Genomic DNA, 15,539 nt, shown 5'->3' on the forward strand with positions numbered 1-15,539 from the left:
ATTTTTTGCCCTCGTTTTGCCGTGTGTTGGGGGGGGGGGGGGTTGGGCATCAAATATTTACCAAGCCGTGGGTCTGAAATTTTACCGGATGTTTAAGGTAGCGATGTGCTCGGATGTAACGCTGCACTGCTTCCTCTTCATGTTAGACATGTCACATTTTAACTTCCCTGCCGTGAACGTTCTCCACGGTCGTTTGTTTCCCATCTAGCGTGGCCCAGGCAAAATGTCACCTATCAGGCTATATATAATATGATTGAACCCTTTGATGCCTCTGTACAGGCTTCTGCGAGTTTACCCACCGATCTTATTTCTTTTGAGCTCACACGCATTAGCATATTCGGCTCCGCACAATTTGTTTATGTACAAGCGTCCAACAGTTCAACTGTTAGCAGGCAACCGTACTAGTGATTCCAGTCTTGCACTCTGTGAAAATCCCTGATATTCGTAATTGCACCGATTTCGACAATTCACAATGGAAACTGAATCCATTCTATCGTATTCCTGTTTTCAATTGGGCTCTTCTGACTTCGTTTCAGTTACAGTCGAGTTCGATTACCGGTGGTCTCACTGGGCTCAGCAACACCACCGCTGAACAGTTTGCTCAAAATGTCAGAGCTCAACAACAAGTTCTAGATTTGGTTAGAAGCATGCCTTACGGGCAGTCTTCATTGTTTCGGTATCTCAACATGCCTGGAACATCTGAAACAGGGACAGAGGATGTGACGAAACAGTGTGCAGGCACGGAGTCAAATTCTGGTGCTGTCGTTCCGGCCCGAGCTGCGGCGAGCGCTCTGGCCCAACAGCATAAGGCCGCTGGTCTGACACTTGGAACTGGATCTCCAAGTTCACTTGTTGCCGGTATTGTCGGTCGTGGTACACGACTGCGCCAGCCTAGCTTCACACAACGTATTCTGAAAGTTTCAAATCGTAGCAAAGTAAGTTTTTCCAGAGTCACGGTATGTTGTCTTGTCTTCGTCATCCGTGTGGTTATCACAGCTTTTTGGAGCCCCACTGCTTTGGTGACTTACAACCACAATTATACGCATGGAGTAGAATTGTACGAATATAATATAATAATTATATAATATAATATAAAAGTGAGTCTGCTGCACAACTGAGCATCCATTTTCCAAACACCTCGCAGTGAATTAATCTAGAAGCTAAAAGACATATGTTGGCCTCGTGCGCATGCGGGCGTTTTGCCTGCTTTCAACTTGTAATGCCGTAATCAAGCCACCTACTGTCCTGCTAGGTATACATAGCTTAGCCTTCCGTGACCCCACCGCAAGTTCAAAATCCGGACATTTTGCAAGCTTTTCCGATCGTCCAGTCTGCAATTAACATTTTTGCGCGAATGTGCACGCATACGTACCTGCTTTTGGCGCACGCACAATCACGAGACCCATTAGCCGCACAATGCCGTTTTTTGCAAAACCTTTTGGAGTGAAATAAAACTGTTTACGTTAAAGTGTTACATCATTTTGCGTATGTGCTCACACCGAAAATTATCCTTATATAATTCCATGTTTTTGCAGCTCACCGAATTTTATTATCCACTGAAGCAATCATACCCCTAGCGGAAAGTCTGGTGGGATACTTTCCTAGCATCGTTGAGATCCCGGGATGCCTAGATGGGACTCGAAAATTTGTATTCGTACTGTGAACTCTGCCTAGATGGGACTCGAAAATTTGTATTCATACTGTGAACTGAATTACCTGTCTCTTTTGGTCCATCAGGGACATGTATCTTTCAGTTCCGTTGTGCGAATACTGAGCGCCCGCAATCACATGGGATGCAATAGACATGGCTGTCTGGCGCTACAACGCGCTGATGCGGTTGCGTCAGGCGATTAAGAGTGTACGGTCCACCGATCGTCACATGAATGTGGTAAAGCGGACTGGTTGAACCGGAACACACGGAATGCTGATTTAGCGGTGAGCGCGCATGCACGCGCGACGAACCCCGTAGCAGCAGAAATCAATGAACCACTGTTCATGGCTAAAAAGCTAGCTGATTGACCGAAGGAAAATTGTTAGTCTATTGTCCGAGTATTTAGCCTCACGCGAAGGTGAGGTCGACAAATGGCTAAACATAAATAGGCCGATCTTTACCATTCTAGTGCATTGCGATCTCAAATTATTCGAAGAACTTCCCTATCTGTATCCTGTATGAGCCCAAACTAGGTTACATGAATGGATACGGTAAGCGGACGAGCCTTATCGTAGCCAATTTGAACTCAGCCTAACGTTGACTTATCGTGATTTGGTGCGCGGCGGCCTGCAGCGAAATGAACATTGCTCAACAACCATCTATGGTCGTGACTTCAGTGGGCGCCCATTTATATCCTTCCAGGTTAACTTGGGGATGAAGAACAAACGCGCAGATAATGCGATCACTAACATCCCTGACAGTTTTCATTAAGCTTCCTGCTTATTCCTCCTATCACGTGAAAACAGGTCCGGGCGTCGTGACCGATCTTAGCAAGTCCCACCGGCGCCTCATTTTTCCAATATACCTGGTGTCAATCGCCACCAGCAGCAGCGAACAAAGGTGCTTTCACCCTAAAAGTGCCAGTTTCTGCCGTAAGATAAAATGTGAGTGGCTACAGTCAATCAATCGGTACTTCATGTTTTTCTTCTGCGTCATGTTCTTGGACTGATAGGGTCTACAACAGCCTGCACGAAAGCCGAAGACAAATTCTTCACCTTTCCTTCATTTCCTTCATGGCGTTAACCAACTTGCGGCTGCAAGCAAAAATATTGGATATATCCATCAGAGGCCAGCGCACGTAGCTCCTCCGAACAAGAGCTTCCGTTGTGTTTGTTCCCCGGTTATGCGGATTCGATTATAGGGCTTTACTGAAATAAATTGCCATGTTTGTGCGGCAATGAAGCACCGGTGTTCTGATCTGGTGTTGCTCTCATTGATTATGCTGATGACTGTGCTAGTTAGAAATATCACCGTTGCAGCGCTTATTCGCTAGCGGTAAGGTGAACGTAGCGTGGAATTTCACCTGACATTTAGAAATTCCTAATTCATTTCATTCTTTGCCCGCGCTACACTTGGCTTTTTCTCCGAGGGTGCTGTTCGTAGATCAGGATATCCAGCTCGATCCATTCAACTCACCACAATCTATCTCAAACTCCTCAAGGTTTAAAACGTGTTCAATTCAACACACTTTGTTCGACTCATTTAGGATAAGCAATTCCTCTGAGTCAACAGTTTCATCCTATTTGGGTGCATCTATGTCAACAGTGATCTATTCAGTTTCAGGTTTAAAACGTGTTCAATTCAACACACTTTATTCGACTCATTTAGTATAGACAATTCCTCTGAGTCAACGGTTTCATCTTATTTGGGTGCATCGATGTCAACAGTGATCTACTCAGTTTCATCCGCTCAGTCCTTGGCCTTTGTAATCCGATTGTCGTTAATGTCTAGCGCTCGTTCCAGTCGCTACATCATGAGCCACTTTCTCTTTGTGCATCCTATCCAACTGACGTTGGCAAATTCACTTTATCCAACCTTCCTCCACGTCTAATATTAGTGCGATGTTGATGCCCCCTCCTAGACCCTTCCCCATTATGGATAATGAAAGTGATTTTGGATCTGTTTGAAACCTCTTGCAGCATAGTTTGTGTGCGTAACTTTCACAAATCACCCATTCAGTTCCTACCTTCCATAGATAGCGTAACACAAACTAGTTTCGTGTGGTTGGGATCACGGTCTAACGATTTCTGTTGCAGTTTGACTCATAATTACACTTCTGCTCAAACCCATTATGGGTAATGTGTGTGTGACCGAAATCGGGACAGGTTCTGGTCTCCTTATAAAGAGCACAATCGATGTTCGTTGTAACGTGCATTCTACGTTTGTTGGTTTCACTGGACACCAATTTTACCCTGACTAATTTGTACCGGGATGCTGTTCAAGTTATTCAATAGGCTGAATGTGGTTTTCTATGTAAGAAACATCGATTCCCATATCGCTGTCGCCAGTGCAGTTGAGGGATCATTGAGCCTTACTCCCAACACCATATTTTGACTTCTCATAAAGAATTATTCTCTGCCCAGGCCACAGTTCGAAATAGTGTCGTCTTAACGGTGCTGGGTGTGCCTGTATTTTGATGCAGAGTAGATAATTTACATTTGCTGCGTCATTATTACATCTAAGTGTGTCGTTGGAGTGACCCTATTCAATAAATAAATAAATTCATTTACCCATGCAGTGTTATCCTCCTCCTCCTCCGTTTTTAAACACCACTTTCTATCTTGCGTTTCCAACAGCTGTTCTCTGGCTTTTATGAAGATGATGCTTTCCTGTCCCCGTCTGGACAAAATGTCTCACCAGCCTTACGGTTGCGTCGTTCATCGACGCTTAGCGACGGTACTTCACTTTTCGGCAGTCCAGACCCCAATAACAAAGGTAGTTTCTTTGTTCGACGAGACGATTGGAGGCGTCTCCACTTGCCAGAAAGTGTGCGAACATCTATCCTTGAGCGATCAGCAGTTTCATCACAGGCGTTCACCGACATAGCCGAGAACTCGTTGAACGGAGACCATACCTCCGAGGCCCCGGCTACTGAGATGTCGGAGTCAGCTGAACATAGATTTGGTGCACGTGCTGCCGGTGACACTACCCCCAACATTAACGCCAATCGCTCAACTTCCGTCCCCCATACGACTGTGAGTTTTCTGGCTCGTTTGTCACGGCTTTGAAATTCATTATGAGTGGTTGCGATCGCTCGGTGTTTTTCCCAGCACTAAAATTTGTCACATTCAACAGGAGAAGATTAGAAGGTTGTTATTCTTTTTATCGGTATCCCACGGTGCAGCAAGTCGCATGTACATGCTGCCGACCAACTAAAATCTCCCTTGTTTATTCCTTTGGTTGGAGTCACCCTAGCATGAGGAGACCTAGAATTTTTCCGATCGAGATCCAATCCTGCCATTAAATTCACTCTACGCCGAAAGGTCGAGAAGCACTGTACAGCCGTTTTATCTTTATTCGGAATCATCAGCAATGAGCATCTCGTCAATATGTGGGTTGATTCGAACTCAATCGCCTGGCTAGCAGTTGAAGGATAAACGGTTCGGTCGCTAGTGGCTAATCAGCAGTGTGACTAAGTTGCAATTAGGGTGTAGTACTACTCATCCCTTAGTCATGGAGTCCAAATCAGGTGGTCACGTTTTCACCGACTTCTCACTGGCCATGTGAATTATTCCTTCTCTGTTCTTTTTAAATAGTATATGACTTAAATGCAGATGAATTCACTTTCAGGATAAAATTTTGGTCAAAAAACTCCCAAATAAATCGTCTCGTAACCCGATAGTTTGGTCTTCCTCTACTAGTCAGGCGGTTGCGAGTTCCATTGCCCCTGGAGTTTCGTGGGTTGCATACCTGACAGAACGGCTGTATTGTGGTTCTCGGGTTTTCCGCATGGACTGACTTCACTTGCAAGATGAAATATCGATGGAGTTCCTTTTCCCGCCAAGCAGGAAAATCCATAGACATTTGATTTAGTTTGTGTACATTAGCACAGTGAAATATTGGTGAAAGGTAAGCGAGCAATTCAAGAATTGCAGTAAAATCCTTACGCAGATGGTTTGCGTTTGAGAACGATTAATGTTAGTTGCTTTTGGAAGCACACGGCAGCACGTGTATAGCGACCGCTCTGGGTAGGTCATTTCTCATGAGATGTTACCGAAAGTCCGGGTCATTTTTACTGTTATGAGTAATTTCGGTGTTTTCAACCCAAATCTCACTTGCTTTGTCGGAACCATTAAAAGTTAAACCTACGTGGGTGTTCACCAGAAAACTTCCACTTTGAAAGCACTAAGAACTTATTTTTTTTATAGAAGCACGAAGATCAGGGTCAGTTGTCTTTCAGCTCCTTCGTATTCCTGAATATCAGTTTTTCTTCCCTGATTTGCTGTGCTATGCATATTTTGTTAGGACTGTACGGTAGTAAGTGATGCAACTACTCGATTCTTCGCTTCTCACTCACATCCACTGTCTAATTCAACAAACTCCACTATCTTGACTTGACGTCAAAGGATGGTATGCAAAGCGGAGCCGTAGTCTTCGGTTTACATCCAGTGGCAAATCCATCATTCCTGAAGATATATAAACAAATGGATGACTAAAAACCGGAGTAATGCAGCTCTAGTACGTGGACTAACTTATCCAAAAACGTGGGGGCTTTTATTGATTTCTGTGACTATTCACGATTGTCATGAGCATTAGAAAAGTCGCTAACTGGTCGGCTCTGGCGCTAATTTCCATCGGTAAACCATGGAACATAGGGCTACCCAATGGAACGAAGTTCTTTCCAGCTAATCTTCATAAGTAACAGCAATATACGGATGTTTATTACTTGTGCTCAACTACCGTACAATCAGCGAGAAGCGGTTTTCTAACTAGCAAAGAATTGGGTTTGAATGAGTGGAGACTTGCTCCACAAAAATCCGAAGCCCCTGAAAAAACTGTTGGGAGCTTGTAGGTTACTTAAGTCCTTTCATTTAAGAATCTTCCATGCAGTATCTCCACTACTATCCCGTCTTCCATATTGTTAGACCCCGCTCACCCCTTCAACTGATTCGGGACGTTCGGAATCGCATACTGCTGGCGTGGCTAAACTCTCAGTACCCTTCCAAAGGGGATTAGGTATGGCTCGAGCTCGTGAGGCTCTTCAAACAGCGGTTGCCGAGGACTCTGTTGTTCTAGATGATCTAGAAACAACCTGGACATCTCCCGTAGACATGACAAACTCAGAACAGTGGACACTGAATGCGACGGCGAAAAGTCCAGTGGCAAGTCCAAAACCGAAATGCGGTGAATCAGAACCCCGTGCACCTTCAAGTACAGTTAAGAACTCAAAGGCTGTTTTGAAGCTAACGAAGCCCGGATACTACACCTTACCCACTTTAGAGGAACTGGAGGCATTGGTTGACTCCGAAGGACAATGTGTTGTCGAGGATTTCGTTGTCGGACGACGCGTGAGTTCTTATCACAAGTGTTTGCGTTTCGTCTATTTTTTTCTTGTTTGCTGAATTTTTATACCGTCTTCTCCTAGGATATCCCATAATAAGGATGCTGGTAGTTCTTTCGTTCACCAAGGGAGTTCATGACCCGGTATTTCATGACCTCAACGACTATATGATTGACAACTGGGAGAAAGCGGTTTTACTTGGTTCCTATGCTGTAAAACATTTATCGGAATCCGCTTGGCTTCAGAGTAGTATACCACGTGTTAAGAGCACTTTGGAATGTTCAGTGTCAATATAAATGTTTTGTAGATTGGTACGCAAAGTGCGCACAAATGTATGCAACAAGGTACATTTAATTAATTAATCACATTAATTACAACTGAAAACAATACAGTGCAATACAACATCACATATATAGAACAGATCTGAGGTAGCCGTGGAAAATGTCTTGCCTGGCAGCCAAAACAGAGCCTCTCTTTGGCGAATCATTTACAGTCCCCTTGAGTAAGGGAGTGGTGTACACAACTCACAGCGGATACAGAGGGATGTCTGATGGCTCGCACCGCACATAGTGCGCACCCTGGGCACACGCAAATGACCAGCTAGTGCTAGACATTATTCGGCTTGGTCACAGAAAGTCACTTCTTGTATCGTCGTAGGCTTCAAGCTCCGGATTTGCTGACACACATGGGAATCGTTTAGCAGTTGAACCGATGTTTCCGGTTCGGATAGGCCGAACCCAGGAGGGATCCACGAGATGCTCTGTAGTTAGCCGAGATTCGACTTGGTTCCGATCACACGATGATGATCACTGAAAGTCACTTCTAGCACCATCACGGGCTTAGCACAACGAATTGGTCAGTGTGCTAAATTTTTGCACGTTCTGATCTGTAAAGCGTACGTCACGGGAAGTCACCTCTAGCACCATCGCAGGCTCAGCTATCTGCTAACCTTAGAAGACTGAGGCTGATTTGGTAAACCTACTGTAACTGTGGTCCTTTTGCGGGCAAATTCCCGTATGTATGCTTGTAATCAACCAATCCAATGCGACCAACGCAAACAGTCGCTGCATGTCCAACTTGGTCAGTTTCCAGGTCCAACAGCTCCTGTGATACTCTTGCGTCTCGTACGCTTCATTTCTGTGGCTGAAAACTGACGACAGGTGAATTGAAGAACTCCAGTTCGTATCGTTCACCTCTGTACCGTCCTGTTTTGTGCTCACGCTTTCAACTTCATTAGATCCAACACCACCGACTGCGCGAGTGTCTATCGGCATAGTTCGACGTGTGACAGCCCAATCAGAACACGGATGCCGTTCCACCATAGTTAATAATAGTGGTTCATCCGTGACACCCTTTCGGTATCTGCCTCTCATGCCACCTGAAGAAAGCACGAGTGCTGAGATACTGCCCGGTTGCCCAAGCCTGGATAAGAGCGGTCGGAATGCATAGGTTGAGTTCGAACCACTGACCTTCTGGTCAGAAAGTTCACACCTTAACCAGCGAGCTGTATTGGCTCCGTCCACCATGTATAACAGGAACCGATAGTCTGATCACAAGGGTTGAAGAATACCTTACTAGCCACAACGCTATATGATCGCCGATTTCAATCTTGGATATGTTAGATATGAATGAAATCAGTGGTCTTGTTTAACGCGCCTCGCGAATCACGCAGCTGAAGTCATTCTCGACTGTTAATTCCCCACAATGGATCTGACAAATATTCTGCCTCCTTTTCTTCAGATCAGAGACTTGGTGCGAGTTATTCTTATACCACGACCACAGTGATTCGTGACCTGAAAACTCAGTGTCTCTCTTGTACCGAAATGTGACACACAGGTTTTCCCTTATTCATTTACCACCATGCACCGATTTTCATATTGAAAAGCTAATAAATACAGTAAAACACTGTGTAATGATGCCTCGGCTCATCCATTTCATTTTGTGATTTAGCACTATGGACATATTTTGTTCCCCGGCAATACGGAGCTAACCGACTTGGACCTGGATAGCATCGTCCACATTCGTAGACGCGAGGTTGTCGTCTATCCAGATGACGAGAAGAAACCACCGGTCGGATGCGGTTTGAACAAACGAGCCGAAATATGCCTAGAATCGATATGGCCCACGGACAAAGCTACACGAGAGCCAATCAAGTCACCGGAACGATTGGGTTTGATGCGTTTTGAGGAACGACTGGAAAGAGCAACACGACGCATGGATGCAAGGTAACTGCTTCTGTATGGTCACCTGCTGTTACGTTATATATATAATGCTTTTATGGTTGTTAGGCTTCAAACGAATTCGCAACTGATCTTTCGTTGAACGAACAGCAGCTTTTTTTCGAAAAGGACCGTGCTGGGTCATGGATTGGCTATTGTCGCAAACCGATCTCCCACATTCTTGTCCAAGGCATTTGGCAACCACCTGTTCAAAATCAAATCGATGAGCTTTAACAGTTTCTTAGGGTAATATAACCTCTGCGTTCGTGGTTGTAATTTTTTGATCACTGAACACAGCATTTACCTCTCGTTCTGAACGGCGGATTACTTGTGACGGCAGCCGGAACCCTTAGATATAAACTAGCGGTTAGTAAATTGACCCTCTGTAATGGCATGTTACGTCTTAATCATCCGACCATTTGCCGACGTCGCTGTAACCTGGCCTTTGAATTTTTTATCTGAGTTGGGCGGTTCTGTTGCGGACGTCCCATCATCAGCCGAGGTGACGGCTTCAGTGCGTTGTGGTCGGAGATTCGGTTATATAATATCTACTCACCCAATCCAATTTTGACGTATAGCTGCTGCTTTGGGTGAGAATTCCTACTGGCTGATTGATTGACCTATCTTCTGACTTGCAGAAACCTGGATAACGCCCTCAATTTCTTACTGTGGACTTTTCACTCGTGGTGTTGTATGTACCAGAGCAATTTCCATGTTGATTGGTTGATTTCGTTGCAGGATGCCGTGTTACTCATCGCAGTTTCGTGAGCGGTCGTACAACCTGATTTGCCGGTGATATTCTCAACGGCAACCCCAGGCGCTTCAGAGTGTAAACTCCTATAAGAAAATATAGCATTCCTCGGGAATACATTCTACAGTCCACTAGTGGAGTGTGGTGACATTTTTTCAGTCAAACGCTGTCATTATGCTTCCCAGAGAGGTTGTATTCAGACAGACATGATTTAGTTTCAGTCTGTGAGGTTTCATGTCCGAAGAAAATGACTTAATAAGTTTCTGTCCTTCCGTAGTTGTACTTCCCGAGGTGTCTACGTATAATAATGCGATCTTTTGATGTAGGAGCTGAATGAATCGGAGTTGTTGGCTACAGTCGTTAGCTTCCTGTTACCAGTTGGAAGGTGTGGAGTGTGCAATTCGTTAGCCATTGATGTGTACACGTTAGCCGAACTAGCGAGATGTTTTCGAGAGCTTGAAGTTTACAAATTGCAACATTAGGTCACGTAAAAATTTGACGGATGCCGTTGGTTCGGAATTTAATCCTGGCCTTCTGAAACTCACACCATAGAGTTATTGAATCCTCCGTTTTCGCATTTTGTCCCTTATGAAGGTTCATAGAATATCGACCGGAATCCGGCTCTTGGGTATTTGAAGTGAAACACTTCTCAAAATATCGGTTAGAGGACTCTGACAACGAGGATGTGGATGTGTTTGTTCCAAAGACAACAACAACGACCGAATCGCCTCAAGTGGATTCGAAACTACCTCAATCGAAGGATGAATACATCAAGACTGCTGTGGTATGTGACCTCATTTACGGTCATACTTGTTTAGTTACATTAGAGTTAATCGTACATAAACTATGCAATGGTGGCGCTTTTTAGTGTACTATTCTCTCAGTGTGGTTGCATTTAGCTCACCTTCTGTTCGACTGTTTTATTTTATCTCGTTCGCCTTTCTTCTCTCTCATGCCGTTATTCCTGATACAGCTTCAGACCCGAACAACAACAACAACTCCCCAACTGAAGGCAGTCGGTGCACTAATCACAGAAGCGGACTCAGATATGCGTTTTAGCCCAACTCATTTCGGTTCATTCACATTCAAAGATAGCACAGGGTTGGGGTTGAAGACCATGGAACTTACGAACCTGACACCGGACACTACTACCATCCAAGAAGATGATGCACGTTCAGTTTCAGCTTCCGTGAAACAAATGCGCGATGTCTTTTTTAGTCCGGTATTCATCCCCAAGGTCAAACCAGGTCGTGCAAGTTCCGTGCTCTATCGCCATGGTACTGGTGAACTTTCGGACGAAGCAGACGAATTCGAAGCCGCAGAATACTCGGCGGTTTGGCCCATCGCCGGAACCAAACGCTTCCAGGCCTCCCAGTCACCAGAACTTCCTCTTTCTCAGACTGGTGATATGGCTTGGGTCGGACAAGCAGGTGGTACGTGGTGCTTTAACCGAATTTGCCAATAACTTGGTTGTATCGAATAAGGATTCACATCCTGTCCCTGCACTAGATCATTTCATGGTTGCTTTGTAACACCCATGATACTCTTAGTCATCCTGGTTTTCACCAGACTGAGTCTAGATTTCAGGCTTCGCGGTAAATTAGACGAAATAATATGCAGCGAACAAGCCCAGTTTCGACTTGTTTAACCTGCCGGCATCTCAACCCTCATGATTCTTTCGGGTGGCATCGCAACTAGGCACCAAAAGGGTGTTACAGCTGATCGACTACTACACGGATCCAGTTTCGGCCATATGCTTGCCACTTTCACATCATGCTGGGCGTTAAGGTAAGAAAATACAAAACAGAGAAAGTTGTCTAAGCTAATAGATGATTGGACTCCAGGATAACGGAATTTTTCGTATACTTGGCAGCTCTTCCGTTCAACTACATAGGATAATGCTCTTTTACATGCTCCATCATCGACAGTGTAACATCAGTGTTCGACACTGATCCTTCGGTGCCGCACAACCATGATTTATTTGAAAGGCTTACTGCCAACAAAGGAATAAAATTGGGTGGTGGTGATGAGACTTAATACTGGCCCACCACAATCATTCCGAACTGCCTACACCTCCAGACACTCGTTCAGGCAATAATCGTAGAAACTAATAGCATGGACTCCAATGGCATCGATGAGCAGTCATATCTTGCAGCGTCTCTAACCAGACATAATTAGATTCGCGTGGTTCCTATCCTGGAAGGTGAGTCGCACCTGCAGCACCAGGAAGTTTCCCAATCTCTTTCGTGCTCCTTTGCCAATCCGAAGGTAGGCCACCTCTTTGCTCCCACCATTGGGCACGGAAAACAGCAATCTCTTCCGCAAACAGTTCGACGTGCGCAACACTTGCCCTATCCAACACGGCCTCTAGTGCTCATTGGGAGTTCCCGTTACACAACCGAGCATTCGCTTTCTCGTTACGGATCCGCCAAAACCAGCCTACATGAACTATGGTTCTGAGACAACGATTGTCTCAGTTCTGCCGCTCGAACAGACCGAACCTTACAGCCGTATAACAAAACAGCCCGTACTGTAGCCTGATACCTATGTCCCTTGAAATTCAGGGATATCCCGCTTTGATCTAAGCCTTGCAGATTCGTTCACTGACCTCATCTGTCACGCTACAATCAGAACTCATACAACTTCCAAAGTACGTAAAACGCTGCATATCTTCAAGTGTCTCCCGCTGGATTGTAAGTGGCGTGTTCAGTGACTGCATGTCGAGAAGCATGACCCTACACTTTTTGGGTGCAAAGTGGACACCAAAGGACAGGATGCCTTGGAAATCCAGAAATACGGAAACTTGTTTGTCATTTATGCGTATGGTGTTGTTCTCGTACGTGACGGAGTGCGTGGATTTGATCGATGCGACCCCTACCAGGCCGAAGTCTAGGTTGCCGCTCTCGAGTCATTGCTTCACGGGCTTCCCCACCATAAGGCGACGAAGGACGAGTGGTGCTGCGACTGCAGTTAAGCTCATCTCATTGTGATTACCGCACTCACCACGGACTTCTTTTTGAACATAGGCTCTATCGCCGGTTCTTCCGAGTTTGTCTAGGACAGCCTACTTTTCCCAAATCCTGGCTAACAAATCAGACAAACGGTGAACAATTCGGGTGGATGTCGTCCGGATCAGGGGCTCAGTGGCGGTTGAGAGAACATACACAGTCGTAAACCTCCTATGCCGTAGGGTATTCCAGGTTCACCGTCCCAGGTTCCCCGGCAGTTCGATGACATAACTGAATATCCACGATAATTGTTGTTCAGCGTGCTTGACCCAGTGGTTGAGGATCCTTTTCTATTGAAGATGGTCGTAGCAGTTTGATCCTTGGTTGTTTCACCCACCAGTGGCTTCCAGGCCTCAGTCGTACGGATCAAGTGGAATAACCTTCCCTTGTTAATTCTCATTTTGGGTTCCATGGTCCTCAGTTGTTCCCACCTCGTTCATATCGACTGTCAAGGCTAAGCCCTCGGCTTTCATGTTAGGGATGTAGAGTGTCCCATATGGACGTGATGTACTCTACATCAGTTGGTTGTCGTTAGGAGAAAATGCCCACATTGGAATAAGAATATAAACCTCGTAACAGCAACTAGAGAGTGTTTACTAGTGCACTAGTTAACCGGGTATGCCCTCTTTCGTTTTCGGACCCTCGCCTTATGTCTTTTGGTATTAGGTCTGCGCACTTAACCCTGCACTATACTGTGCTGAGCGAACAATGTAGATTACTTCATGTTGTGTCAGCCGTACTCAAACTCGACTTGCTTTCCAAACGGTACAAAAACTGTGGGACGAAAGAGCTCTTGAGAATTTTCCTTGAACTTGTTAAATGCCAGCAGACAACCGAATCCCTTGATTCTGCTTATGGACATTGTTTCAGTTGTCAGTTCCTCGCGACGCTTATATAGCTGCGAACGTTGCTTTTTGTCACTCGGTTCAAGTGTACAATTCCCCTCACCTGATATAGCTTAACTTGTTTTCGGTTTTTCTTGTTCTTTTTCCCTTCTTAATTCAGGCGATTCACAGTTTTGTCCTGCTTCAGGGATGCTAGGCCGAACACACATACGTACTGCCACTATCCCTTCCAAACGGGAACGCTTAAGCGATGATAGTGATGAATCTGCTGGTAAGTTGTTCTTCATGCTTGATGAGCTACTGCGTCGTAATTGTTTCCTATGGCGTCAACCAGACTCTTAATTTTTTTTGCAAATTAAGGTCTTAGCATTGTCAATTCAAAATAATTCAGAAGGACACTAGGCGATGTTCATTAGAAGGTCGGTCCTTTCTGAAGGATCGTTCATATCATATTCGGATGAATATGTCCCTGGGTTGCGTCATCAAGTGAATGTTGCTTTCAAGTATTGTAAAACCTCGATCACTGAACCCACGATACACGATGCACTTATGCGTCATTATAAATTATGTTCCAGAGAGAAAAGTGCTCGCTAAGGGTGGTTCATGCAAATACGTCATCAGTTAACATGAAGAAACTGAAACATACTCAGTGGTTGAAGTGGATATGGGATTTTTCAAGCAAAAATAGTACTATCTAGTACACGTTTCTAACAAATCATTCCTACTTCCACCCAGTTTGCTAGATTTTAACGGGCATATTTACTACATAATCAATTCCAATTCGTGTTCCATATGTTACAGTTTCCGATGAACCGATTACGTCTCGTGCGTCTTTCCGACCCATTCCATACGAGCCGTTCTCCGATGGCGTTCCGCTGAGCACGACAGCTGTTCCACCGATTACCTCAGGATTGCATCTAGCACGCATCCCCGCACAATTGAAGTCTGTCAACGAACTATTTTCGGGTGTTGGCTCTGAACTGAAACCATGTGTCTATCCGTATTTTGCATTGTCTAAGTGCATCTCAGGTACGTACCGTTTTTGCATCTACCTCAAACAAACTTACCGACACTTTCAATTCAAATGCGTTGATATTACTGTCATATCATCATTGCACATAGGTTGTCCCGTTTTGAGGGACCAACCAAAAGTGAGCAACCATAAAAGAGCTCCATGGAAATAGTCGAAAGCAGTGCTATAAACTGAATTTTTGAGGAATGGTAGTGCTATCCTTGTTCCGATATGAGTTATTCATGTTGATGATCAGCCATTCGTGGCCGGATGTTGTAGCGTCCAACTACTAACCGGAAGGCTAGTGGTTCCAATTTCTTCAGATGGAAAAAATCCTTCAGCTGTAGTGCTTTCTCGGTGCCTAGCTGCCATGCCACCCGAAGGAAGCACGAGGGCTGGGTTACTGTCAGGTTGCCCAAGCCTAGACAGGGGAAGTCGAGAGGCAGAGGTCGGGTTCGAACCACGGACCTTCCGGTCAGTAAATTCGCGCTCTAACCACTTGAGCCATCTCGCTCCTCAGATGGGAATGAGCACTGCTATTGATTCGCAATAAGAGCGAAACACCTTCACACTAGTTTCCAGTGTAGATTTATTTTAACTGTGGAGTGAACTATCTATCAAAAGTGGTCCTTTCTGAGATATCCCATCTCTTGAAAGTTTTTTCCCCAGAAATTGGAACTATACTTCAATAATAAATTTATACAGGCCTATA

The 15,539-nt window shown here is 45.1% G+C and overlaps 1 protein-coding gene across 1 annotated transcript in view; it reads left to right on the forward strand.

The window, feature by feature from the left end:
• Nucleotides 1–15,539, forward strand: part of T265_03325 (hypothetical protein) — a gene marked incomplete at both ends in the record, with an annotated part of 40,410 nt that overhangs the window by 10,049 nt on the left and 14,822 nt on the right. The window contains 8 exons of the mRNA XM_009167786.1: nucleotides 537–935; nucleotides 4,288–4,686; nucleotides 6,577–6,999; nucleotides 8,943–9,217; nucleotides 10,557–10,746; nucleotides 10,936–11,395; nucleotides 13,976–14,086; nucleotides 14,617–14,844. Of these exons, the coding sequence (XP_009166050.1) occupies nucleotides 537–935; nucleotides 4,288–4,686; nucleotides 6,577–6,999; nucleotides 8,943–9,217; nucleotides 10,557–10,746; nucleotides 10,936–11,395; nucleotides 13,976–14,086; nucleotides 14,617–14,844 (2,485 nt within the window). The remainder of the gene's footprint in view (nucleotides 1–536; nucleotides 936–4,287; nucleotides 4,687–6,576; nucleotides 7,000–8,942; nucleotides 9,218–10,556; nucleotides 10,747–10,935; nucleotides 11,396–13,975; nucleotides 14,087–14,616; nucleotides 14,845–15,539) is intronic.

The sequence above is a fragment of the Opisthorchis viverrini genome (assembly GCF_000715545.1).
Source record: "Opisthorchis viverrini unplaced genomic scaffold opera_v5_46, whole genome shotgun sequence".
In the NCBI taxonomy this organism is placed as follows: Eukaryota; Metazoa; Platyhelminthes; class Trematoda; order Opisthorchiida; family Opisthorchiidae; genus Opisthorchis; species Opisthorchis viverrini.